At 44.3% G+C, this 25450-nt stretch overlaps 1 protein-coding gene across 2 annotated transcripts in view; it reads right to left on the minus strand.

Moving 5' to 3' along the window:
• Positions 1-4784: 4784 nt before the first annotated feature.
• LAPTM4B (lysosomal protein transmembrane 4 beta) overlaps positions 4785-25450 on the minus strand; it is a 62839-nt gene continuing 42173 nt past the window's right edge. The window contains exon 7 of one of the 2 annotated variants that reach the window (XM_043879328.1): positions 4785-6012. In XM_043879328.1, coding sequence (XP_043735263.1) covers positions 5935-6012 — 78 coding nt within the window. In that variant the 3' untranslated portion in view covers positions 4785-5934. Of the gene's footprint in view, positions 6013-18052; positions 18092-25450 lie in introns of those variants that run through there. The other variant, XM_043879326.1, reaches the window with a different exon arrangement.

The following is a 25450-nucleotide window of genomic DNA, read 5'->3' on the forward strand; positions in this document are numbered from 1 at the left end:
GCACCACAACTAGAGAAAGCCTGTGCATAGCAACAAAGACCCAGCGCGGCCAAAAAAAAAAAAAAAAAAGATTAAAAAAAGATAAAAAAATGCATTTTAAAGTAGTGTCTAATTTTCTCAAAGGAAAATCGCTCACTTAAAACAATTAACCACTCCAAAAGGCCCACCTCAGTTGATCTTTCTTCCTAGCTGAATACTTTCCTTATAAGAATTAAAAGCTGATATTCGCAGAACATGCTTAAGCCTGATTAAATAGAAAAGTGACAGCTTTACTTGTGTAATACAAACCTCTAGTAAAAAAATCCACCCCAAGTTTACAAACTTCATATGGCTTTACATGACTTGCCTTCCTTCTTGCAATGCCTTCATTCCAGTTAGTAGAAATCAAACTTGTTAGTTAAGAACTGAGAGGTTAGGTACAGAATTCTGAGATTCTTGATGTCTCAAAGATATGAAACAGATGCTTAGATGGACTCAACTGGCAACAAAATCCTGGCTCTGCCGTGTACTGTAGAAACTTGGGACCAGTTATTTTAAGAGTCTGTTTCTTCATCTGTAAGATGGGGATTAAGAGTTATGTGTAAAGTGCTTAGCAGCAGCAGTGACTGGCACATAGAAATGTGCAGGGAATAGTAAACGTCATTCTGCCAGATAACAAGGTAGAAGCCACAGGTCTGGGGGCTGATTAGAAAAAAAGGGACAAAGAGGCCCCGTGATCTCAAGTTGGGGTGACAGGAATGATCGGGAGACCACTAGCAGACACAGGGGTCAACACAGATCTGGGGGAAGAGGAAACAATGCTTCATCTCAGGTACAGTGAGTATTTAATGTCATGAGGTCATCAAGAGAAGACTGGGAGTGTTGATAAAAGCACGGTTAGAGCTGCCATTATTATTTATTGCAGGGGACTATATGCAGGAATGCAGAAGACCCAGGTTTGACCCCTGGGTTGGGAAGATCCTCTAGAGCAGGAAATGGCAATTCACTCTTGCGTGGAGAATCCCAAGGACAAAGGAGCCTGGTGGGCTATAGTCCACCGGGTCGAAAAGAGTCGGACATGACTGAGAGACTAACACTAATATGCAGGAAAGAAAGATTTAATTTATGAGACCTAACATGACTGCAGCAACAAAAGATACTTGCTTCTTGGGAAAAAGCTATGACAAACCTAGACAGTGTTGTATTAAAAAACAGAGACGTCACTTTGCTGACGAAGGTCCGTACAGTCAAAGCTATGGTTTTTCCAGTGGTCATGTATGGATGTTAGAGTTGGATCATAAAGGCTGAGCACTGAAGAATTGTTTTTTAACAGTGGTGCTGGAGAAGACTCTTGAGAGTCACTTGGACAGCAAGGAAATCAAACCAGTCAATCTTAAAGGAAGTCAACCCTGAATATTCATTGGAAGGACTGGATGCTGAAGCCAAAGCTCCAATACTTTGGCCACATGACCTGAAGACCTGACTCATCGGAAAAACCTTGACGCTGGGGAAGATTAAAGGCAAAAGGAGAAGGGGACGACAGAGGACAAGATGGTTGGTTGGCATCCCTGACTCAATGGACAGGAGTTTGAGCAAACTCTGGGAGATAGTGAAGGACAGGGAAGCCTGGCATGCTGCAGTCCATGAGGTTGCAAAGAGTTGGACATGACTTAGCAACTAAACAAACGTTTAAAAGAACTAAAGAAATATCTTGTTTAAAGTAAAATAGTGAACTAAAGATACGTTTAGCTACAATGAATACTGGGGGAAATGTGACATCACACGAAGGCCCCCACGATGGATTGGAGGGTGTCCCCCCCACACACAAGACACACTGCCCTCTGTGCTGGTGAGTCACACAGAGAGCAGACCCAGTGTTCCCAGTCTTCCCAGAGCTGGGGGTTTCTCAGGTGGAGACCACAGACAGGAGCCTCATCAGCTCCTTAGAAGGTCTAGATTGGAGGCCCCAAACTTAGGGTCCCAGGAATCTGGCACCTGTTGTTGATATCTTTTTTCACAGCAGGACTCGATATGCCAGAGCACTGAACCATGACTAGCAGACAATCCGATGGTGCACTCACAGCCAGGCTCTTCTAAGAGAAATGAGGCCCCCAGTGCTGGCTAATTACGCCCAATCTACCCACTGTCACACAATTCCTCTCCAAACTTATTCTACTGCAACAATATACCTTGGACAACTTGACCAACACCTTGCTCAGCTGAAGAAGAGTCCATGATAATAAATTTTACTTAGTAAGCAAAACTTGTTTTGTCGTTTGTTAACTGCTTTAAAAATTTTTTTTTAATTGAAGGATAATTGCTTAACAGAATTTTGTTGTCTTCTGTCAAACCTCAACATGAATCAGCCTGCTAATGGTTTTTTTAAAAGCATGTGTTTTAAAAAGAAAGTAGGTTTTAGATGGGATAAAATAAATAAAACTTTAGTCCATCATGCTGTTTTGAGTCAAACTCTTCATTCTGAAGCAGCAGCTTCCTCTAATTAGGGTTGTATCGATGAGGGTAGAGAGCGAAGACTTTTGCTTTGATGTCACTTCTCCAGGGTTGGCCAGGCGACAGTTTCTCTTCCGTCTCTGTACACGACTCAGCAGCAGGCATGCATGGGCTTCTCGGCAGAAGGCTGCAGACCTGGCTGGCTTTCACACACCAGTCATTTGGCAGAAAACTTGGCCCGCAGGCAAAACACTTTAAGTGAATTTCATGGGTGTGGAGACATCTATGCAATGCCTCCTTTCTCCTTCCCTTTTAGAAATGCATGTGAGCTGCCCAAAACCCATTTTACACAGAAGTGGGTGCTACTTCTGGTATTGAAATGTCTCACTTTACACTGGCTGTCCTTTGGCATTACACCTCACCTGCCCTCTCCCCGCCAGAACACAGAATTTTGTGTATGGGACCAGCGGCAATATAAACAGTCACAATATTTAGGTTGTTTTCCAGATTGGCTGCAAAAGCTAACAATATCTTTTCAAGTGGAAATAGTGTTTTTATAAAAGATCCATTTGTATAGCAGGATTTTTTTCCTCCAATGATGACTATTTCACATATAATACATCCCCTCCACGGAGAAAACTTGAATGCTTCGTCTCTAAAAACGGTCTCTTGAGACTGAGTACTGTTGATTAATGAACTGAAGGTGAAAAGACAAATGCAATGAGGTGTGGTTCAGCTAAGCAGTCAAACTAAACCAATTTGGGGACCATTAGAGTTTAAAAAAATAGGGGGTAGAAAGAAGGGTGGGGAGAACCTGTCTGGCATTCTGCAGGGCAACAGGATAGGGTGGGGGGCAGGGACAAGGAATTTGGGGGAGATGCTGCTCATGTGTTTATGTAGGAAGAAGGTACAGAAAGGGGAGCAGTTAGTCAACATGCCCTTTCATGTGACGCGACATTCTGGAAACCCGACTGGCTCGTTCAATGGAAGCTGGATTTCTAGTGTGGGCAGACCCCATCTAAGCCCAAAGATGTGTTTTTCTCTTCTCTGTCCAGCAGACTCCAACCCCTCCCACAGGCTGCCCCCCACCACTCCCACAGGCTGCTTGTCAGTGGGCCCATTTGCACACCTGCTGGTGCTGGGCTGAACATCCATGACCTTAAAACGGGGTTTGGGGGTTTCAAGATGAAAAAACCCAAAGATCTCTCATCGGTTCTCGTCAGGTGACCAGAAAGTATATAAGCACAAGAGCAACTGAGGTAATGCCTGTTCTTGTTCTCTGTAGACAACAAAAAAGAACAGAGCTAGATATTAAAGTGGGGCTTCAAATACACTTAAAAGAGGTTATGTATCTGCATTAGCAATGAGACAGGGACACAGCGGACTGCTGAGTATGCTCTGGAGGGTCACTTTAATCCAAGCATCACAACCTCTCCACAGTGGAGACAGGAAGACAACTCCTTACTTTGCAGAGGTAAGGATGGGGGCAGCGTTGGGGGTCAGCTTGCGTTGTCACGTCAGGAAGGCCCAGCGGCATCAGCACCTGTGGGGTCTCTGAGTATCACATGACATCCTGTGGTCGGTGGCGCCGAGTGTCACGTGAACGAGATCCCCCCTGAGGACCCTGAGAAGGGAGTCTCAAAACCAGCACTTTTCTCCACTTGATCACATGCCATTTTTCATAGTGCAAAACATGCTTAAGCAAAGTGCCAGAAAATCACAGGGAGTAACATGCAGATGACTGTGACTTCCCACGTGCCTTCCAAGGGACCAGGGAAACGACCTGATAGGCCTTTTCCATCCGTAACAACCCTGCATGTGTTTAACTTGGTGGGAATCTTCTGGGTACAAGGCTTCAAGGAACAGAATTTCTAAGGTTGGGTGTATATGGAATACTAACATGATGCACCAGAAGAAATGACTGAGGCTGATTCTCAGGGATAAAAACCACCCAGGCTTCACCTCTTATTTTTTTCTTACATTTCCAAATTATCTGAAACACCTATCCGGAAACAAGCCAAAATCCCTCCTATTTTAACCTCCCTTGGAACACAGGAGAATCTGAACAGCTTGTTACAACTGCACTGCGGACAGAAAGCAATCAGATTTGAAGCAGCTGAGCTGGCAGAGCTTGGCAGAGGCAGGGTTAGGAATGCTGCAAGTTCATGTCTGTTCCTCTCCATTTCTCTTGGCCCAAGATGCTCTGATTTTATCAGCATGAAGATAAAAAAACACCTACGTGTGAGACAAGCCACAGAGCCTCCTCCTAGGGCCAAGTCATATGTGTCTAACACAGTCCCAAATGGGCAAGAAGTGTTTCCAGGCAGTCACCAGAGTCAAAGGCGGTCTTCTTAAATGTGGGAAAAATCTCACTTTAATTGCAAACGCCTTCATTTATTTACAAGCACATCCAATAATGAACAAAATGAAGAGCTGTGACTTTTGAACGTGTAGATATATAAAAATCTCTGGAAATTCAGGTAGTCAAGACAAGGGTATTTCACAAGGAAAGCAACCCCCCCTCCAGCCCCCGCCTCCCATTTTTCAGAAGACTTTTAAAAGATCACAAGGCATACTCAGAAGTTCACAGTAGCAGGTTGTACCTTGTAGGGAGAGAAGAAAACCTTCTTTCATATTGTCAGGTAAATATATATCAGTAACTCCACCTGACAAAGGCTGGTGGTGGGTGTGCCCCCCGAGGCAGGCGAGGGCAGAACACGGAGCAAGAGGGGTTTCTGAGCGGAGATGGGAAAAGGGGAGCAGAGAGAGACTTGACACCACGAAGGACCAAATCCATCAGTTCCCCCCACACGCCACACTGTGACCCCAGACACATGCGGACAAGAGCAGCCACCAGGGTGGCCACTGACTGTCCGCCTTGCCATGGATTATCAGAGGGTCTCAGTTTGGCCCACGATCAAAATCCTTGACCAGCAAACTCAAAAACTGTCACCGAATTTAAATCATAAAGTAAATGTCTAAGGAAATTCTTGTTTTATTTATGTATTTATATGGACTCCTTACACAAATAACATTCCTGTCCTCCTAAGGGTTTCTTCTATAAATTGGAATGGCCGAGGAAAAGCACTAACTTTGACTTGATTATACATGTTCAAAAGAGAAACAGGGAGTGAAGAGAAAAGCGTCGGAAAAGTCTTCGACTCTGGGGCTCAGCAGGTACAACAGATGCCGTGGACAAAAGATTCATCCAGGTTGTCGGGTAGTTCTGATGCCGAGGGAAGACTAGGGGAGCCCACCCCACCCTCCCACCCCCCCACCCCCCCACCCCCGCCAGAGAGAATTTCTACAGTTACTCTATCATGGTGCTCCAGCTAAAGCATAGGTTTTAAACTACAGAGTTTCAACTTAACATCTAAAATTTTAAACTGTAGCATTTCTGCGACAAATAAGCTCAGAGAGCTCATCTCAGAAGAAAAATTAAAGAACTATTGCTCTGATGAATGAAAAGTCTGGCTGTCGCTCTTGCTCGGCCGACTTCCAGGCTCAGGCAGACACGTACGGGGGCGGCGGCTCCTTTGTGGCGCCGTTCACAGTGGCGTCATCGTACGGGGGTAACAGCACCTGGGGAAAAGAGAAGATGCGGGTCAGAGGTTAAGGGTGCACACCTGCTCCCCTGGGCTTTATTTTAGCTCAAGTTTCTCCATGACGTGTACCCGTATCAACTGTTCAGCAAGTGGCTGGATTTTGGGGGGAGGAGAGATTTTTGAATCCATAAAGTAAAGGAGAGAGATTTCTGGCCTTCTCTTGAGTTTTCCAATCCTTGATCACTTGTACCTGGATGTCACAGTGCCTGAGGGGGCCAGAGGGCTGTGTTTCTAGGACAAGGAAGCAGGTGGGAGTGGCTCTGAAAGGAACAAAGGCTCTGGGGTGACATGTATATGTGTTCACACAAATAGGGCAGGCGCCTGACTGACCACAGGGCCGCGGGTGGTGAGACCTGGGCAGTGAAGCGGGAAACACAAGAGCTTTGGTATCAACCTGGACTCCAAGCAGAGACTCAGCCACATCCTATCAGTATCGCCACGGGTAAGCGAGCCAACCTCCGTTTCTATATCTGCACCACAGGGATCCCTGAGAATTAGAGGTCTAAAAGACACCTCACATGCTGTGATACACACCTGACCAGGCTGAAGGTATCTATAAATGGCTGGAGAGGAAGGCACAAAAATCCTAAGCTCAAGAACAACCTTTCTGTTCACATTTCAAGGACAAAAATAACTGCACATAACCGTTTATGAACTGTCAACATAAGAAGACAATGGCTGACTTTGACTCTGCAGAGTATTTACAAAACAGAGAACATCAACTCCATGTGGCTGGCCTCTATTTAGTCAGCTAACATTTATTGTACACTTACTATGTGATGGTTTCTGCCCTTAGGAATTCAGAGATGAGATGCCTTGAGACACCCTAACCAGCTCCAGGTCTTTGTGGAAAGAGAAAGAATATTCACAAATGAAGTGGAACCAAAAAAACCCCACATTTTGTTATTAATACTTTTTCTATTATGAAAGTGAAAGTCGCTCAGTAGTGTCTGACTCTTTGTGACCTAGAGTCCATGGAATTCTCCAGGCCAGAATACTGGAGTGGGTAGCCTTTCCTTTCTCCAGCGGATCTTCCCAACCCAAGGATCAAACCCAGGTCTTCCACACTGCAGGCGGATTCTTAACCAGCTGAGGGGGAAGCTGGTAAGGAAAGCTCTTCTATTCTATTATGGACATGACTTAAAGTGGTAAATGTCTATCAATTCCATGAATTGCCATGCCTTGTATCTATCCCCTTTGGCTCCTAGAGGACACTAAAATTCTCTTCTCAAGATTCTCTTTTTGTCTACACTACTCCCACTTCCCCCCCACCACACACACTCAACACACTTCACTATTTGGTTTTCTCCTTTCCTAGTGTTTCAACAAGTGCGGGGCCGCAGTCCTTGTCTTCCTTAACCCAGGGCCTGTCGGCCAGTAGGCACACGGACGTCGTCGGCGGAATACCTGGGTGCACCGTCCTGCAGGCTGGCCCTTGGAGTCTCTCGCGTATGGTTGGTGGGGGGCGGGGTGGAGCTGGGACACTGGTAGGGGGCCTCTGCAGGGTTAGGGTCCCCTCAGGAGACAGAAACCACCCCGTGGTGTGAACAGAGAAAAGTTTAACAAAGAATTACGGTATGAACAGGAGGTGTGGAGAACTCACTGAGGAGCTAAAAAGGAGAACGCTGACAGCTATGAGCGCTGACTGAGGGAGCTCACGGGAGGAGCAAACGTGGAAAGGGGTCTCCCCCAAAGGCTGGGGAATCACTGTTGGAGGCGGTGTGGCGGAACCCACTGGATGGTAGAGAGGCTTCCTGGGCAGAACCAGGCCAAGCGAGCGAACCACCTGACCCGGCGCTGGGAGCCGGCCGCAGAGGCGCTGTTCACGGGGACGGGGAGGTGCCGCTGGCCCTGGAAACTGCCCGAGACGACGTGCGTGCTGGAGGGCGGTCAGGGAGACGGGGTGTCCCTGCCGCTGCCCCGGGGGCCACGGACAGTAAGATCTGAACGCTGCGGGGCACACACAAACTGGGACGGAAAACGCCTTCCTCCTCTGGCGCCCCCTACCGGGGAGGCTGGAGAGCAAGGTGGCGGGCGAAGCGGTGCCGTCACCGGGCCAGCTCCCCCTGGACTAATGGGAGTGGGGAGGAGATGGACTTGAGAGCCGCACCGTGGGAAGCGGGTCACACAGCGGGACATGGGTAACACAGCAGGAAGCGGGTAACTGGCTCAGCACCCACAAGAATGTCAAACGGGTCTGAGAACCATTCCGGAAGTGGTGGCGAAGCCGCAGCTGTGAGTCCTTCCTCCCGCGCGTTGCCCAGTTAGACTCAGGGCCAGGGTTCGGCTGCTGCTGGAGGCGCTGGAAGGGAAGAGCGCTCAGGATGCACTCAGTACACGCGCCCGTCCGAGGCCAGGAAGCGTCCCCGTGTGCCCCCACAAAAGGACCCCGTGTGCCCTGCATCCAACAAGCCAACGCTGACTGAGGACACAGAGGGTGCTGGGTCATGCCCCCCCCGACACACACACGTGAACACACCTCGCTGTCTGTGGACGAACATTCGTTCTAGAGAACTGGAGGAACTGATCTTTGAAGTGGCCCCGGCCACAAGATTCTGCTTGCCCTTAACAGCATCATGAAAGGGTGCAAAATGAGGACCTTATTTAATTTATGGAAGTGGATTTGCACCTTTTCCATGTTAGGTGAAAAATGGAAATTTCGTACCTCTCCTCTGTAGCCCTATATGACCCACTTAAGATGACTATGAAGCCAAACGCCTGTGACTTTGTAACTTTACTAAGACCTGTGTTTTGTGTTTCAGCCCACCGCCTGGGGAGGGCAGCGATGGGCGCATCACGCTAATGAGCGAGACTGACGCCCGCGGGTGTGGACAAGATGTCCAAAAACAGACAGGGACAGCTTGAGGCAGGCTGGAGGGCAGGGAAGCTCCTCGGGAGGACGAGCAGGACCAGGCTGCGGGTGAAGAGGGCTGCCCGGCAGGCAGGGAGGCGGGGGCACAGGTGCAGGGAATGGGCTGGGAGCAGAGCGCTTCCTGGGAACCCAGCGGCTATGATGTAATGCTCAGGGTGGTGCAGAAGGGGCGGGAGAGACAGGCCAAGGTCAGAGCATGGAGGGGACCCGTGTCCCCCTCGAGGAGCATTCCCGGTCTCTGGCAGCAGCATGTCCACTAGGAAGCCTGCCAGTCTCAGCTGGAGCAGAGCGTATATTCTACTCTAAAGCGACAGCCCGGCTCTCTGCAACTGCATGTCTGACCTGAGGACTCGGCCTCCAGCATGTGTGTGAGCAATAGAAACATTCGATTTTGTAAGACTCGGTGTCAGCTTTACGCTGTACCATCTCACTGAGCAATCAGCTGCTTCCTATCTGTCACTTTCCTTGGAGGAATTACCATAAAACACAGTGTGGCTACTCAAAAAGAAGTGAAATCAGCCATCACAGCCAATTTATTTTTTTCCCCCCGCCAGGAGCCAAATGCAACACTCAAAGTTTCCAAAATGTTCACGGATGATTAAACACAAAACCGTCTTGAAGAAGAGAAAGTGCTGCAAATTTGTCTTCTGCTTGCCAAAAACTTATTTTCACATTAGGTTTGGCCGTATGTCACTGTTTCTTGCTATTTACTTTCAAACTCATTTACAAGTCTCATTCGTATCATTAACATCCTCATGGGCTTTCTCTCTCAAAAATTCTGTTGCCTTGGACCCTATATCCAAACTCAAGATGCCTGGTGAAGATACTGACACCCTCACACTTGTCTTCGCCTCCTCGTGCCCACGTACTAAATACAGACCAGAAAATACTCTTCACAGAGCACTTCATACTCCTGAATTACTTTCAATGCACAGTTATCCAAATGGAGTTGGTTTTAAATTCTGGAGGGATAGTGTCGTCTTTGTTTAAGCTATATGACGTTAGTTTTAATGATGATTTCAAGGACTACTTGGTGAAATAAGGATTGCCATACTGCTTCTCTTACAGTATGTTAAAACTTACTGAAAACACTGGCGATTGTCCTTTTCAAGTAAAATCAATGAAGCAGCTTGGGAATCTGAGGAAATAACTGCAGGATCGATTAAGACAGAAAATGCCAATTAAGATGCCCTACAACACAAAACTTAACAGAAACGTAATTATTTTGACATTATTAGAAGAATAATATTAAAACAGAATTATTTTGACATTGTTTGACATTTAGTTAAGCCCTGTTTTTTATTTTTAAAAATTTGATCATTCACACTGAATGACCAAAAAATAATCTCTGAAGATTAAAAATATACATCATGCCCTACCTTGCTGTCTAATAAACAGCAGCTACTCAATGAGTTCAAAAATTGGCAAAGGTGTCTGTCAAGGCTGTGTACTGCCACCCTGCTTGTTTAACTTATATGCAGAGTACATCAAGTGAAATGCCCAGGGGGATGAAGCACAAGTTAGAATCAAGACTGCCAAGAGAAATAACAATAAGCTCAGATATGCAGATGAAACCACCCTTAAGGCAGAAAGTGAAGAGGAACTAACAGCCTTTTGAAGAAGGTGAAAAGCCAGTTTAAAACTCAACAATCAAAAAGCTAACATGGCATTCACTTCATGGCTACTAGATGGGGAAACAATGTTAACAGTGACCGACATTATTTTCTTGGGCTCCAAAATCAATATGGAAAGTGACTGCAGCCATGAAATTAAAAGACGGTTGCTTCTTGGAAGGAAAGCTGTGACAAACCTAGACAGCATATTAAAAAGCAGAGACATCACTTTGCTGACAAAGGTCAGTATAATCAGAGCTATGGATTTCCCGATAGTCATGTATGGATGTGAGAGTTGAACCATAAAGACGGCTGACCACCAAAGAATTGATGCCTTTTAACTGTGGTGCTGGAGAAGACTCAAGAGTCCGACTGCAAGATCAAACCTGAAGGAAATCAACCCTGAATATTCACTGGAAGGACTGGTGCTGAAGCTGAGGCTCCAATACTCTGGCTACCTGATGTGAAGAGCTGACACATTTGGAAAAGACCCGACACATTTGGAAAAGACCCTGATCCTGGCAAAGATTGAAGGAACAGGAGGAGAAGGGGATGACAGAGAATGAGATGGTTGGATGGCATCACTGACTCAACTGGGACATGAATTTGAGCAAGCTCTGGGAAATAGGGAAGGACAGGGAAGCCGGGTGTGCTGCAGTCCATGAAGTTGCAAAGAGTTGGACACAACTGAGCAACTGAACAACAAATCAATAAACACAATATGCATTATATATATGCAGAAATGCATTATATATCTCAGCCATGCACCGCTTCACTTCAAGCAATATTCAATACAACCAAGCTCTAGTCTAAGCACAGACCCCAGGAGTTTGTCTTATTAGGATCTCAACTACAGAGTGAGTGAGTGATGGTGAAACTCCCTTTCACACAGATGGAAAATCCCTCTTGTCAATGACCCCAGCAGGGCATCTGCTCCGTAGGAAGATTAGCATCTATCTATATACAGTACCTTCTTTCATTGGGAGTGGTCATGCTAGGGGACATGCACTACCAGGAGAGTAGCTCATCATTCATTTTGATTCAACTCAACAAATATGGAGAGTATTATAAGGGGATCTTCATCCTCAGCTACGTCAACATACAGAACAGTTGGAGGGAGAAACAGATTAACAAAGGTTGCAAAATGAACACCCTGGAATAAAAGTGGTTCCAACCGGCCGTACGTCTGCAAGTCATTAAAATTTGGAAAACTCACTCACTCCATCAAACACTAAGAAATGATAAAATGCTTAAGAGTAAAGAATTATGTAGAGGGGAAACAGTAAATGTAGTTTCACTGTAATGTCAGAGTTAAGGTTCTGAAGGCTTATTCGGAACTCTATGGTTGATAGGATTACAGTGTAGGTAATGTTAAGAAGCCTTAGTTAAAAAAAAAAAAAGAACTGATCGATTATCTCACAGAGTCAGACATTTGGGAAATAGTACTATGTAGTGGATAGATCTGATAGATCACGGCAAGGTAAAAGGTTAAAAACTCGGCAGCTGAAAAAACAAAGCAATTTTTGCTTGGGAAAAAAAAACTGTACAAGAACAGGGATGTACATGACAGAGCTCTGCACTGAGCAATATTTTCTTAAAATCAAGGAAAACACTAACTGGAGATGTAACAACAAAAATCTTGATGTGACTGTATTAGGCAGATGAAGGCAGTGGAGAATACAGGGAGAATAAAACTTAAATCCTGTTCAATAAGTCAAAAGGAATCTCAAATTGATCCTTGAAAAATCAGTAATGTAGATGAAATATGGAGGTAAATACCAGAAGTTGCCAATGTTTACTTCTGGACTGGAAAAGTGGGGAATGGGCAGGAAAATGGCAGCAGACCATTGAGAAATAAACCTTGCACTACCTTGATTTTTAGCTATGCACATGTTATACTGTGTTAAAAATATTTTAAAAATAAAAGGATAAGCATAGCAGTCTTGAAGGAAAGAAGTCAATCAAGGAAAAAAGTCCTTGCAAACCTGAGGTTAGGGGGCAGGCTCAGGGCCACCGCATCCCTCTCGCTTCCTGGCCAGTGGGTAAGTTACACATTCGCTCTGAGTTTCTGCAGGGACCCAGAAAAGGACCCCAACTTGCCAGAGATGATCCGTCCAAGCCAGGAAGGGTGGTGGGCATGGAACACGTGCAGAGAAGACACTAACAAAGCAGCCAGGGAGCACAGTGCAGTTGGGGTTCCCTGCCCAGTGAAATGTGTTTCCACAGAGCACTGGTCAGGAGGGCCCCTGGCCTGTGTGAGATTCTCCTCCAGTCTTGTGAGACCCAAGCTCATCTAGGGTGCCCCGAACACCAACAGAAACTAGAGAACTAGGATGTCATGAGGGGCCCCCAGGAAACAGACATGAGCCCTGGGAAACAAAGGACTTCCTCATTTAATACACCCTCTTCACGCCACTCAGGCCCAGGCCACTAGCAGCCCACGTTCTGGCTCTGTCCTGTCTAATTTATTTTTATGACTCCCAGCATGGCAAGTTCAATACCAATCAGACTCCTTTTCCCTATGATTTCTCTCACATATGTTTCCCTTCTTGTCATTCCACAGAAAGCCCAAATAACCCCAGGTTCAGGTTAAAATCACTTCCAGAGATCTGAAATATTCTAGCCGCAATTACTCTTCTCCTCTGAATTATGCTATGCAACTGTGTGTGTACTCAGACGTTCAGTAATGTCTGACTCTTTGCGATCCCATGGAGCCCGCCAGGCTCCTCTGCCCATGAGATTCTCCTGGCAAAAAGACTGGAGTGGGTTGACATTTCCTGCTCCAGGGGATCTTCTTGACCCAGGGATCGAACACTCGTATCTTATGTCTCCTGCACTGATAAGTGGATTCTTTACCACTAGTGCCACCTAGGATCAGACAAATGAATTAGTTTTTAAAAGTAAAACATCAGTTAGGTATTTCCATGTTCTTTATAGATAATATGAAGTCATAAGAGTAACACTAGAAATGGCAGGAACTATAGTACAGCACTCTGAACTCAAAGACAAGACCACTCTTCTGAAACACTTACATAAGCAGCTTATCAACTAAATTATATCCTCTCTTGTAGTATTAACTGTCTTGTATGTTTACTGCTCTCCCCTCCAAAAAGTTTCTAAAAGGAGTCTTACATTTCCATGCCCTTTGTCAGCACAGGTTGTTAGACAGAGGTGTGTCCAGATATGAGTTCTTTCATTGCATTTCAGCTACATGGCTGTGATCAAATTCTAGAGGCAACTGGTGGTGGTGGTGGTGGTTGAGTGAAACTCAAACTCTGAAATTAGACCTGGGTTTAAATTCCAGCTCTGTGAGGTATAAACCCTGGGGTCCCGAGAAAGTTAGTAAAATCTACCTGAACTTTGGCTTCCATGCTTATAAAATGGAAACCACAACTGACACTCCTCAAAAGACGGTTGTAAGGACGTCAGGAAGGCAACACACCTCACACACAGGCTGAGCACTTGGGCGCTCAGTAAATGCAAGCATTCGCCAAAAACTGCAGGATAGTCAACACAGTGTTATTCTGTCTAACTAGGTTCAATCACACCCCTTCCTTAAGAAAGGGACACCAATAAACATTCTCCTCACAAGCTGCTTCACGTCACAATAGGAGCTCCTCTCCCCGCCTCAGCTCTGGGGGCTGCAGAAAGTGCGGCAGGGTAACACGTGAGCTGCTCTGAAGCAAGCCAATGGCTGGATAAAAGCCTCAGGGCAAGGTCACTGAACCACCCACCGATTCCACCTAACTCTGACTTGCTCTCTCTCTCTGAAGAATCCTGACAGCATCTCCATTCTTGACTATGAAGGATACGTCCTACTGCCCAGCAGAGGAACCATGAGTAACTCCTCTGGAAAAGGCCTTTGAGATCATGATTCCTTTGACCTCAAAAGCTGGGAGTGGACGTGGCATCACCTCCCCCACAGCTGATCTTCCAGCCCCCCACCCCTAGCCTTACCCCTCCCTCCTTTACCAAACTTAACAAAAGGAACTGAACGATGAGAAAGAAGACAAGATGGACGCCGTTTTCCCTACAGGCTCCCATGTCTGCAGAGGGGTGGGCACCTCTCATTTAGTCACGGTTCTAAAATCAGAAGTGCCTGCGGCTGGAACACCACGTCCATTCGTTCGCCCCTCACCCCAGGACGGCCGAGCAGCCACCAGAGGGCAGGTGCTGTGCCCGCTGCTGGGAGGCAGACGAGGACTGAAGGCTGGAGAACGCCCACCGAGGAGCTAGGGAGTGCATATGTGAACTGTCCCCCAAAGACTGAGAAACGCCGGCAAAGGTGTAGATGGTGTGCTTTAGCTGAAGACCTGGGTGCTTGAGATTACAATGGCTGAGCCTTGGAACAACAGGCAAGACCCCAGCCGGATTTGTCAGCAAGGCCGGGAAGTGGAACTGCCTTCTTGATAAACTCACAGTCCTCCCCACCAGGAGGGGATGGGAGCTTTGGTGATGCCACGAGTGAGAGGCGCCCATGGGCATACATAGGTGAGCTTGTACAAAACCAACTGCCCTTTGCTCTCACCAAAGTGTGGACAAATAAGGAAGACACCACTGTAAATGGAAACTTCCTTATCCTTCTGTTTCTTTGCCTCCTTTGGGGGGAAGGAGGCAAGGGGCATGGTGTTCATGAGAGCACCACAGCTCATGAGACTTACAGCTGTTGGTAACACATCAGTTAACAGCCCCTCATAGCTGATTCATACGTAAGATGAACTTGGCAGGATGAAGTTATGACTCCACTCCCTCCTCTGGCTTCAAGAAAATATTACAATTTAAGACTGTAGAGCGGAGATTGATGTTGTTGTAGAGATAATGTTAAAATCTGTTCTTATTTATTCAAAGGACAAAAAAAAAAAAGCAAACCACTAGCAAACTCAGATTTAAAATATAACCCCACTAGTTACAAATGACTGTTACATAGCAAAGTGGGAATGACATCACAGTTGGGAAACGCTACAGTAATAAACAACAGAAACCCTGAAGACTTAAATCTGGGGATGACAAAACCAGATTTACATTTCAGATCAATTTGACAGCAACAGAGAGAGAGAAAAAAAAAAAAAAAAAACTTAAGAGAAAGTAGACTTCAGGACTGGAGGCTAAAACCCTAACCCTAACAAATTTAAAGATGACTCTTGAGTTATAGAGGGCTCCCAGGAAGCTCAGCGGTAATGCGTCCACCTGCCAGTGCAGGAGACACAGGAAACACGGGTTTGATCCCGGGGTTGGGAAGATCCACTGGAGTAGCAAATGGTGTGTGTGGTCAAGTCATGTCTGACTCTTTGCAACCCCAAGGACTGTAGCCCGCCAGGCTCCTCTGTCCACGGGATTTCCCAGGCAAGAATACTGGAGTGTTGCCATTTCCCTTCTCCAGGGGATCTTCCCGACCCAGGAACCGAACCTTCGTCTCTTGTGTCTCCTGCGTTGGCAGGTAGCTTCTTTACCACTAGCACCACCTGGGAAGCCCAGGAAGTGAGAACCCACTCCGGTGTTCTTGCCTGGAAGAATTCCATGGACAGAGGAGCCTGGGGAGCTATAGTTCAAGGGGTTGCAAAGAGTTGGACGGACGGGGACACACACACACACACACACACACACACACACACACACACAGCTGGACACGACTGAGCACGCACCTTAGTTACAGGCTTGGGTGATTAAGTGGACACTGCTATCACTCACTAGAGAAAAGCAGCAGAATGGAAGAAACGGAGTGAGCCCTGCCACGTGACCTCTCTCTGGAGATGACCACTGGACAGCTGGGGACGTGGGCAAGGACCTGATGTCGGTCACATAATCTAAGCTACGTCCTTCAACTGAGATAAAGAGAGAGAGCAAGCCAAATGGTTTATTAAATATTGTTCACTCATCGACAAATGTTGGTCATACTGTGTACCAAGCACTGAAGTAAATTATTCGCTTTTGACTATAGTTTGTTAAATATAAGCTTGATTTAGACCTGTTGGCAAAATAATAAATATGTGAGAATTAAAACTTTCTTAGGATAGACATCCTTAAAAGAGAACCAAAAGATTAGGTGTCGCTCTTTGCCACCCCACTTGCAGGAGAGGAAACCTCTATCCAGGCCTTAAATTCCCCAGGATGGTTCAAATAGCTGTCCTGCAAAGACCTAGAAAACTGAGCTCAAACTGCCAAGGAGGCATGGGTCTGTGAACAATGTGGGCCAAATCTGGCCTGCCATCTGTTTTTTGCATGGCCTGAGAGCTCATTTTTTTTTTAAAAAAAAAAAAGAAAAACATTTCGTGATACGTTAAAATTGTAGAAAACTCAATTTTTTTGAGCCCATAAACACAGTTTTATTGGAACACAGCTACACGTGCTTGTCTACACCTACCTTCACACTACCACAGCAGGGCTGAATAGTCATGACAGGAGACCACACGGCCCGCAAAGCCAAAAACGTTTATTGTCTGGCTTTTACAGAAAAGTTTTTTTAATAGACAAAAAAATTTTTATAGAAAAAATTCTGACCTTAGAAAATGTGATAATGTGAGATGTGAAAGTACACAACCCCAAATCACTCGCATCATTTAGAGGCATTAGAATCTAACAAAGGTCCATTTAAGTTAATCCTGAGTAGTCAAAATACTTATTTATGTCTTCACCATTTATTACACCCCTAATAGTCTACAATGTACCTGGTTTAAAACAGGCAGCCATTTATGTGGCAGCTTGGATGGGGGGAGTTTAGGAGAGAATGGACACGTGTCTGTGTGTGGCTAAGACCCTTCACTGTTCACGTAACACTACCATGACATTATTGTTAATTGGCTATGCCCCAATACAAAATAAAAAGTTAAAAAAAAAAAAAAAAAGACAGGCACCATTTACATCACCACCACATTTGCCCTTTTATTCAAGCCAAAAACAAAAGGAGGGATAGGTGAATCGTGACTCTCCATGATTAACTAAAAGAGCCATTTGGGCATTTCAGACAGGATTATCACAAAACAAAGTCTGACTTTATCGAAGACATCTAAAATAGCTGTTTCCAAACTTTCTAAACACTCCCACCTGTAATACACACACACATACACACACGTATATTTAAGACATAAACATAACCATATATTTTTGATTCAAAGGTACACATTTTTATACATTTTAGCACCTGAATTTAGCCTGTGGCTTGTAACTCACAGCACTTTACAATAAGAGGCACCCAAAATAATGATGCAATACATAGCCAATGGCATCTTGTACTCAATGAATTCATCAGGAGTCAGGAAGAACATAAACAAATTTGGAGTCTAGTGAGGACCACCCATGCTGCCACCCCTGACTCCAGAAGGAGAAACTCCTGACTATACCAGGAGTTTCCTGGTGGGCCTAGGTTCAATTCCTAGTTGGGAAATTAAGATCCCACAAGCCATGCCAATTTTGTCAATTCACAAAAAACCATTATAAATTGATACTACAGGAGAAAATTACTATTTCCCTTAATTCTCAGCAGAGAAGCTACTCAAATTCTTTCAGATTATACTTATATAGAATTCATACCTCAAATCTTTTGAATTCGGTCAAAAGTCCTCCCTGGTGAGATACTTGGGCAGGAAAACACCAAAACGATATAGTAGCCCAAAGAGAAAGTTAAAATGCAATTAAGGATCTCATGTTCAAATAAATGCATCTCAAATAATGACATCTAAATATATATACATATACCTTGATCAAGATAAATATCTAAAGAACTGTATTTTTTATCTAAAATGAAAACACCTGACGGTTGAGGCGGGCGAGGGAACACTCTGTGAGCTGTCACCGCAGAAACCCGACCACAGGTTCCAGCCGCTCCCTGGCGCCCAGGCCTGAAGGTGCCATGCCACCTACTGCGCCCACCTCCGCAGGAGGGGACTCGACCCTGTCTTCCACGGGCTGCCCGCCAGGCTGGGCTCCGCTGCCTTGCTCAGCAGCTACCAGGCCCCCCTGGACTGGAAGCACTGCTTCAAACTTCAGATCCCCCTTTACCTGGTCTCCTTCACCACACACTTCTTCCATCCATCCCTGGAATCAACGGGAAGGGAGAAATGTCTTCCACTGTGCTTTCTACCACTCAAGAAATCAACTGCTTAATTCTACTGGAATCTAATCTGTTGTCTACAAACTTTGCTTTTTCATAGCTGGAGCACAAACTTCTATATTCTGCTTTCAAAAACCATCAAAAGCCTTTCTTCTGCTGTTTACACTGCTCATGATTTTTATGGACGTAAGGACATCTTATCAAATGAACATGCCTTTATTAAATCAAACCAGTTCCCAATTAGTAGACAATGAGATTAGATACTTTTGCTATTAAAAACCAATGCCAGGGGTTCCTGGTGGCTCAGTAGTAAAGAATCCACCTGCCAATGCGGGAGACGCAGGTTCGATCCTTGATCTGGGAAGATCCCACATGCCTCAATGCAAACGGCACAACTACCGAGCCACGTGCTGCAACCACGGCAGCCCTAGAGCCTGTGCTCTGTGACAAGAGAACCGCCACAGTGAGAAGCCCACGCACCGCAACGAGTGACCCCCGCTAGCCGCAACTAGAGAAAAGTCCTCACACCAATGAAGACCCCGCACAGCCAAAAAGGAGATTAAATAATTTATGAAAACAATGCTACAGGACATCTTAAACATATATATATATTTACTTTGACTTCCTTAACATACATTCCCAGAAAATTTCTCAGGATGTTAAAAGATAAAATTCAATGTCTTTGTCCCTAGAATAAAGTCAACATGAACCCTATTTTGGACATATGGGATAAAATATGCAATCAAGTTCTGAGTGTGTATTAAAGTAAAACACAAAGGAGAAGGTGATTTCATTCTTGGATCACTGCAAAGCTACTCTATACTTTTCTTCACTCGCTATTATAAGAAGGTTACAACTCAGCAACTGATTAACATTTTTTATCCAGGATCACAATGGAAACTGAATTATTTGAACTCTTCTTTCAGAAGCTTTAGGTGTCAAAATATCAATGTGTTGATTTGACTGCTCCAGATATTCTCTGGATGAAGTAACTGTAAAGTTATATGGGTCAGAGATAACTTTCAACAGATTAGGATTTTTTTTTAAATGCTGTATTTTACTGAAGGAAGGAAAGAAATATGAGCTGAAATAATGTCAAGCACTGTCTGATTGAAGCATGGAATACATTAAAGCAGGGAAAATGCTTTCCAGGGAAAATCTCAGTGGGAATTCAATCCATGATGTTTTTCTATAAGAACCAACAGAGAAATCTATCTGAAGCCACGTGCACATATGAAGCCGAGTGACAGAAGGCGGGGCTATTCAGCACAAGGGAACTACAAGAACCTCCTGTTCGCACGGGGAACTCAGCTCAGTATCACCTAATAACCTGAATGGGGGGAAAATCTGAAAAAGAATATATATATTCCTAGAATATATATAAGGAAAATATATGTATACACATATACATATACATGTATCTAAACAAACAAGGCAGCTGCCTTGGTGTTACCTAGTTTATTTTTAACTTTCCTTCCACCTCTTTCTTTAAGCCACCCTCCCTCCCATTCCTTCACCTGGGAGCAAAAATAAGCGAAACAAAAAAGTCCCCCTGCTCTGAAAGTTTGTGACTTTTCCTTGAGAAGAATCATCTAAATGACTCGCTTTCCTGCTTCTCTCCTCTCTGTCCGCCCACCCCCTACCCCGTTAGGGAAGAACACGGGCCGTGGCCGCAGCCGGCACCGGAGACGGTCCAGGAGGACCGCGGGGTGGAGAACGGACTGCAGCAGGGCTGAGGAGGGGGTGAGCACCGCCCCCCGCGCCCCAGGCTCTCACAGCCGTGTCCTCTCGGGAAGTTACCCACTTGGTGCCTCAGTTTCCTCTTTGGTACCCAGGGGTCAACTTCAAGGACTCTTATGAGACCAAGTTCATATACGTAAAGCACTCAGCCCAGAGCCTGGCAGACGGCAGCCGTGACCTAAGTGTCCGGGGAGAGACCCACACACAGTACAAGAGCGGGAGACAGGACAGAGGCAGAGAAGCGGGGTCCTCCCTGGGGTTCCCCAGCGCTCGGCTGGATGCCGCTTGTGCGAACACCCCTGAGGAGACGAGGGCTGGCCCGTTAACTCTCAGTCCCAGAGGCAGCCCCTACCCTTCAGGTGAGGCATTTGACCTTTCTAGTTAGTCACAGCAAGCGGCGCCCTGGGCATTCACGCTTGTTCCACGTTCCCTCATTATCGGCGATTGCTGCGGCCTCTGACGGCCCTGTCCAATCTCCCCTCCTCTTCACGCCCTTTGCTACCGCCCTGTGTCACAACTGCCTCATCTTCACCATCGCCCTGATCCTGACCATGGAAATGGTCTCCTGAATGTTCTCTCTGCTTCTCTGAGACGTTGCCAAGTCTATCTCAACCTCTCACAATTTTAAAATTAAAAATAAAAAGCTTAAATCACACTAACTACTTAATGACAAGGGAAAAGAAGATACCTAAAATGGAGATACTACAAATAAGATGTCTCTCTTATATTTAGTACTCAGCAGGTCACAAGCTTCAGAGCCAGTAATTCACAGGCTGAAGTTTCTAACCCATAGCAGTCCTGTTATTGAAGAACGTTCTTCCCCCCAACTCCCTCCAAGACCCTCTGGTTCACACAGGCAGATGACAGTGGTCAAGGGGCTCTTGTGTGAGGTTATGTTCAATGGACATGAATCTCAAATGCCCAGGACTGGAAGAGATCTTCAGAGCCGGCCTGGCTGTGTGTCTGTGCTCAGTCATGTCTGCCTCTTTGGGACCGCATGGACTATAGCCCACCAGGCTCCTCTGTCCATGGGATTTTCCCAGGCAAGAATGCTGGAGTGACTCAAGTTTTCACTGGTATTAGCCGATTAAAAGGTTTTAACAACTCAATTTGCATAAACTTTAATGTGAAAGAAATCTATTTCTATAATCCACAGGTTTAGTATTTTAATATGCTCTTCCTCTTAAGGCTTGATTTTGATGAAGGCAGGAGAGTGAATGTGGTATTATGTAGTATGTATCCAGAACGTGACTTCTACACCATTCTAAAGAGAAGGCTGCATCTCCTTAGGGTGCCTAATCCTGTATGGCAAGTGACTCAAAGAGATATTTTAAATATTCAAGTAAAACACTACAAAGCCCGTTAGGTCCTACCCTAACTAATATTCAAAAGTAGTCTGGACCTGACTACTTAATAAAATCAACAGCGAGGTATTTCTTTTGGCCTAAGAGTATCACGGAGTAGGAAACGGCAACCCGCTCTAGTATTCTTGCCTGGAAAATTCCATGGACAGAGAAGCCTGATGAGGTATATAGGCCATGGGGTCACAAAGAGTCAGACATGACCAAGCACATATACACTGGAAGAGCATCATGGGGGGGAAAAAAAAAAAAACCAAGACCCCAAGAGGCATCATGAACTAATAGTGCTTGTGACCTCTCTATCTTCAGGTGTTCCTCTCGAAGATTTTTGCTTTGGTTTAGTTAAGAAACTAGAGTGATTAACCCTGAGAATAATCTCCATATTATAATAAATAATAATCTCCATAATCTAATGACTCTATTCTCCCTGAGTAGTATCTGGAGAAGTAGGTATTTGGCGAATAATATGTGTACTGTTTTAGAGAAGGAAACAGAAGCATATTTATTTTCTACCAACCAGAGCCGCAGCTATCTTTCCACAGAGGTCATCGAGACTCTTCAGCCTGGGAGAAAAGCCATCTGGCTTAACACTTGATAGGAAATGAAAGACACAATGTGTTATTATGTCCATGTGGATTCCCAATAAAGACATGGGCAAAGGGGAAACATACATTATTACACACTATGAGGATCTTAATAAAGCTAGGAGACCAGGGGAAAGAGCAGAACTACATCATTCAAATCCCTATTTAGGGTCCAGAGGGAGGCTCCAGTATATTTGCTGCTGCTTCCTTAAATGCAAACTAGAATTCCTTTAGTACTAGTTAAAACAATCTTAAATATGTAGAGCCCTCTTTAAAAATCTATTCTCCAGTCCTAAAAATGCAGATTATGATCTTAACTGAAAGGAAGCAGGTTTCCTTACAGAAATAGCCAGATTTCAGGTCTGGGACAGGATATGGACAAGGCAAGCCTAGAACAATATCAAGAGACAGCAAGGAAGCAATCAGACCACCTGAATTATAGAAACGCATCAACCTGAAGAGGCTCTAATCGGGAAAGATGGCATAATTTGAGCATTAATAAGGATGGTAATGTACTAGCTATTTAGAAAACAATTTTGCTTTTCCATTTAGAAAGTCTGAAATATGGAATAGTAGGTAAATTTTACTATTTAGGCTTACTGGTAAAATTAATCAAAATAGGAACATCCCCAGCTCTAATATAAGAGGCCTATTTTCATTAGATCATTATTACTTAAAAAAAAAAAAATTACTAGAAAATGATGGAACAACCTGTTTGAAAACTGATAAAGAGAATAAAACCATATAAATTTATCACTGTCCCATGTACCACTGGGTAATTAAAGAGAAAGTCAGGGAAAGTTTTCTTCATAGGAATATTCCAGATGATTAATAAATGAAAACTAATAGAATGTCATCATATTTCAATTCCTAATGAATCAATATCAATGGCTACTGACATCTCAGATAGAATCAACTAAATGTTATCTGCCTCCTGATGAAAGAACAAATGTATCAAATATAGTCTTGCAAAAAAGGAAAAAAGGAATATGGAAATAAAAATACAGGAAGTCCTTAGATCCAACTACTAATTTACTGAAAATACAGAGAACTATATTAGAGGTACGCACTCTGTTAAGTCTAGTTTGTGGGTCAAAGTTGTTTCTTTAAAAAAAAAAGTATAAAGTCTTAAAATATATATTGACCCACAGATCCTGTTGCAAATAAACTGCCAGGAAAATTAACATGAAGCAACTGAAAATCTAAATACATATTGGACATTTTATGATATTAAGGAATTATTACTTTAGATATAATAAGGACTCTTTAGAATAATATTCACAATACCATTATTTAAAAAAATAAATCCTTAAAAACACTGCCAGAAAACTGAGACTTTAGATGGTGATCTATCCCTATCTTGCGTTATCCACGCAAGCTATGAGAAATGATAAATCTCCCTTTCCCAGGAATACCATTCATTTAAAAAAAGGGGGGGAGTTGGGGGGAGGTTCACTGGGAACGTTGAGAAAAGTAAAAACACATCATCAGTTTCCTTATCTTAAAAATGGCAAGTTGATAAAGAATGCCTAAGATAATGACTAATAACCACCATCGAGCAATTCCCTAGGACCTTCTGTCAACATACCAGGAAACAATCACAGCTGGCCCCAGTCCATGGTCCCAAATCCTAGCTACTATTAACTACTGCCAAACTGGAAATCTTTCTGAAGAAAGGCCTTCTATTAGAAGAGCTGGGATGTCTCAACAATTTTTTTTTAAGTACAACTATTTTAAAGAGCACGTAAGCCTAAATAAAACATACCTGTTAATTCATACCTAATTCTGAATCTCAAAGAACAGAAAATAAAAGCGTCCTCTACAAAACTGGTTGGATGCATTTTAGGGACTCATTCATGATTCTTAAATTCTCTAGGCACCCCAATTTTTACAAATTTCAGAATATCCTTTGATCTGAGGTATATCTATACAACACATATCTATCTATGTAGCCCTTCCGCTTTGCTTCTATGAAAAATATGCAAAACCTATATGTATGTATGTATGTATATATATACATAGGCTTCCCTGGTGGCTCAAAGGTTCAATCCCTGGGTCGGGAAGATCATTCACACACAAAACCCTTCAAAAAGCTATGAAAAACCACCAAAGGTATATCCAAACACACACGTGCAATATGGGCATTATCTTCTCTGAAATACTTTTCAAAAATGGAGGTATTATAAGTCCCATACATCCATAATATTTAGGATGAGGCTCTGATAATATCTTGCTTGTTTAGCAACTTTCCTGGTTCCTCAAATCCCCAAATTTCAAACTTTTTTACTAGTTCAACAGGAGAATAAATGTATTCTGAGATGTGTTTTTAAATGAAAACTAGAAAGATATTGATTGGTAACTAATACCCAAGAAACTGAGAGAGAAGGAAAACATTCTATAAGTAGCTGTGTTATGTGGCAGACTGGATGGGAAGCATGTTTGGGGAAAAATGGATGTGTGTATGTGCACCGCTGAGTCTCTTTGTTATCCACCTGAAACTATCACAAGTTACACTCCAATATAAAATAAAAAGTTAAAAAAACAGTTACAGTAACTGTGAAGTTGTTTTTTTAGAGACGTACTGACCCAAAAGGAATTCTCTAAAGGTCAAAGGTTTAGTAGGCAGAACATGTTTTCCTGTGATCAGTGCACACGACTTTGCAGGTGTCCCAAAGGGCACACTGGGCTAATGCATCTAATCACAGTGAAGCCTCTTCTTAAACCGCTGCTCATGCGTTTCTGACTCAAGTCGACACCTGCTAACTGAGGACGTAGGAAAACTATTCACATAAAATACTCTTTCTTGCAGAAATCCCACATACATCTCAGTGCTACCAGCTAGCACCTGTCTATTTAGTATAAAGTCTGAAGTTTGTTTTATCCCCATTTTATGCACGACGAAGTCAAGTCAGGAAAAGGCTAAATTGTATCAGTGAGGCCAGAGTAAGCAAGTGACCACAATTTAAAAGACAAAACCAAAAATAAAATCCCATTCTAGTTTAGAACCATCTCACCATTTCTATTTATCCTTTCATCTGTTCTGTCCATTCTGTCGCCTCCAATCCTATCCTCCTGGACCCATCCCAGGACCCATCCCAGCTGTTCACGTCACCCATCACCATCCTTCCCCTCAGCATTCCACACCTGTACCGAGCACTGCATCAGGCACAATGATGGGGACACAGGAGGGGAGTACCT

This window comes from Cervus elaphus, chromosome 21 (assembly GCF_910594005.1).
Source record: "Cervus elaphus chromosome 21, mCerEla1.1, whole genome shotgun sequence".
NCBI classification, from domain to species: Eukaryota; Metazoa; Chordata; class Mammalia; order Artiodactyla; family Cervidae; genus Cervus; species Cervus elaphus.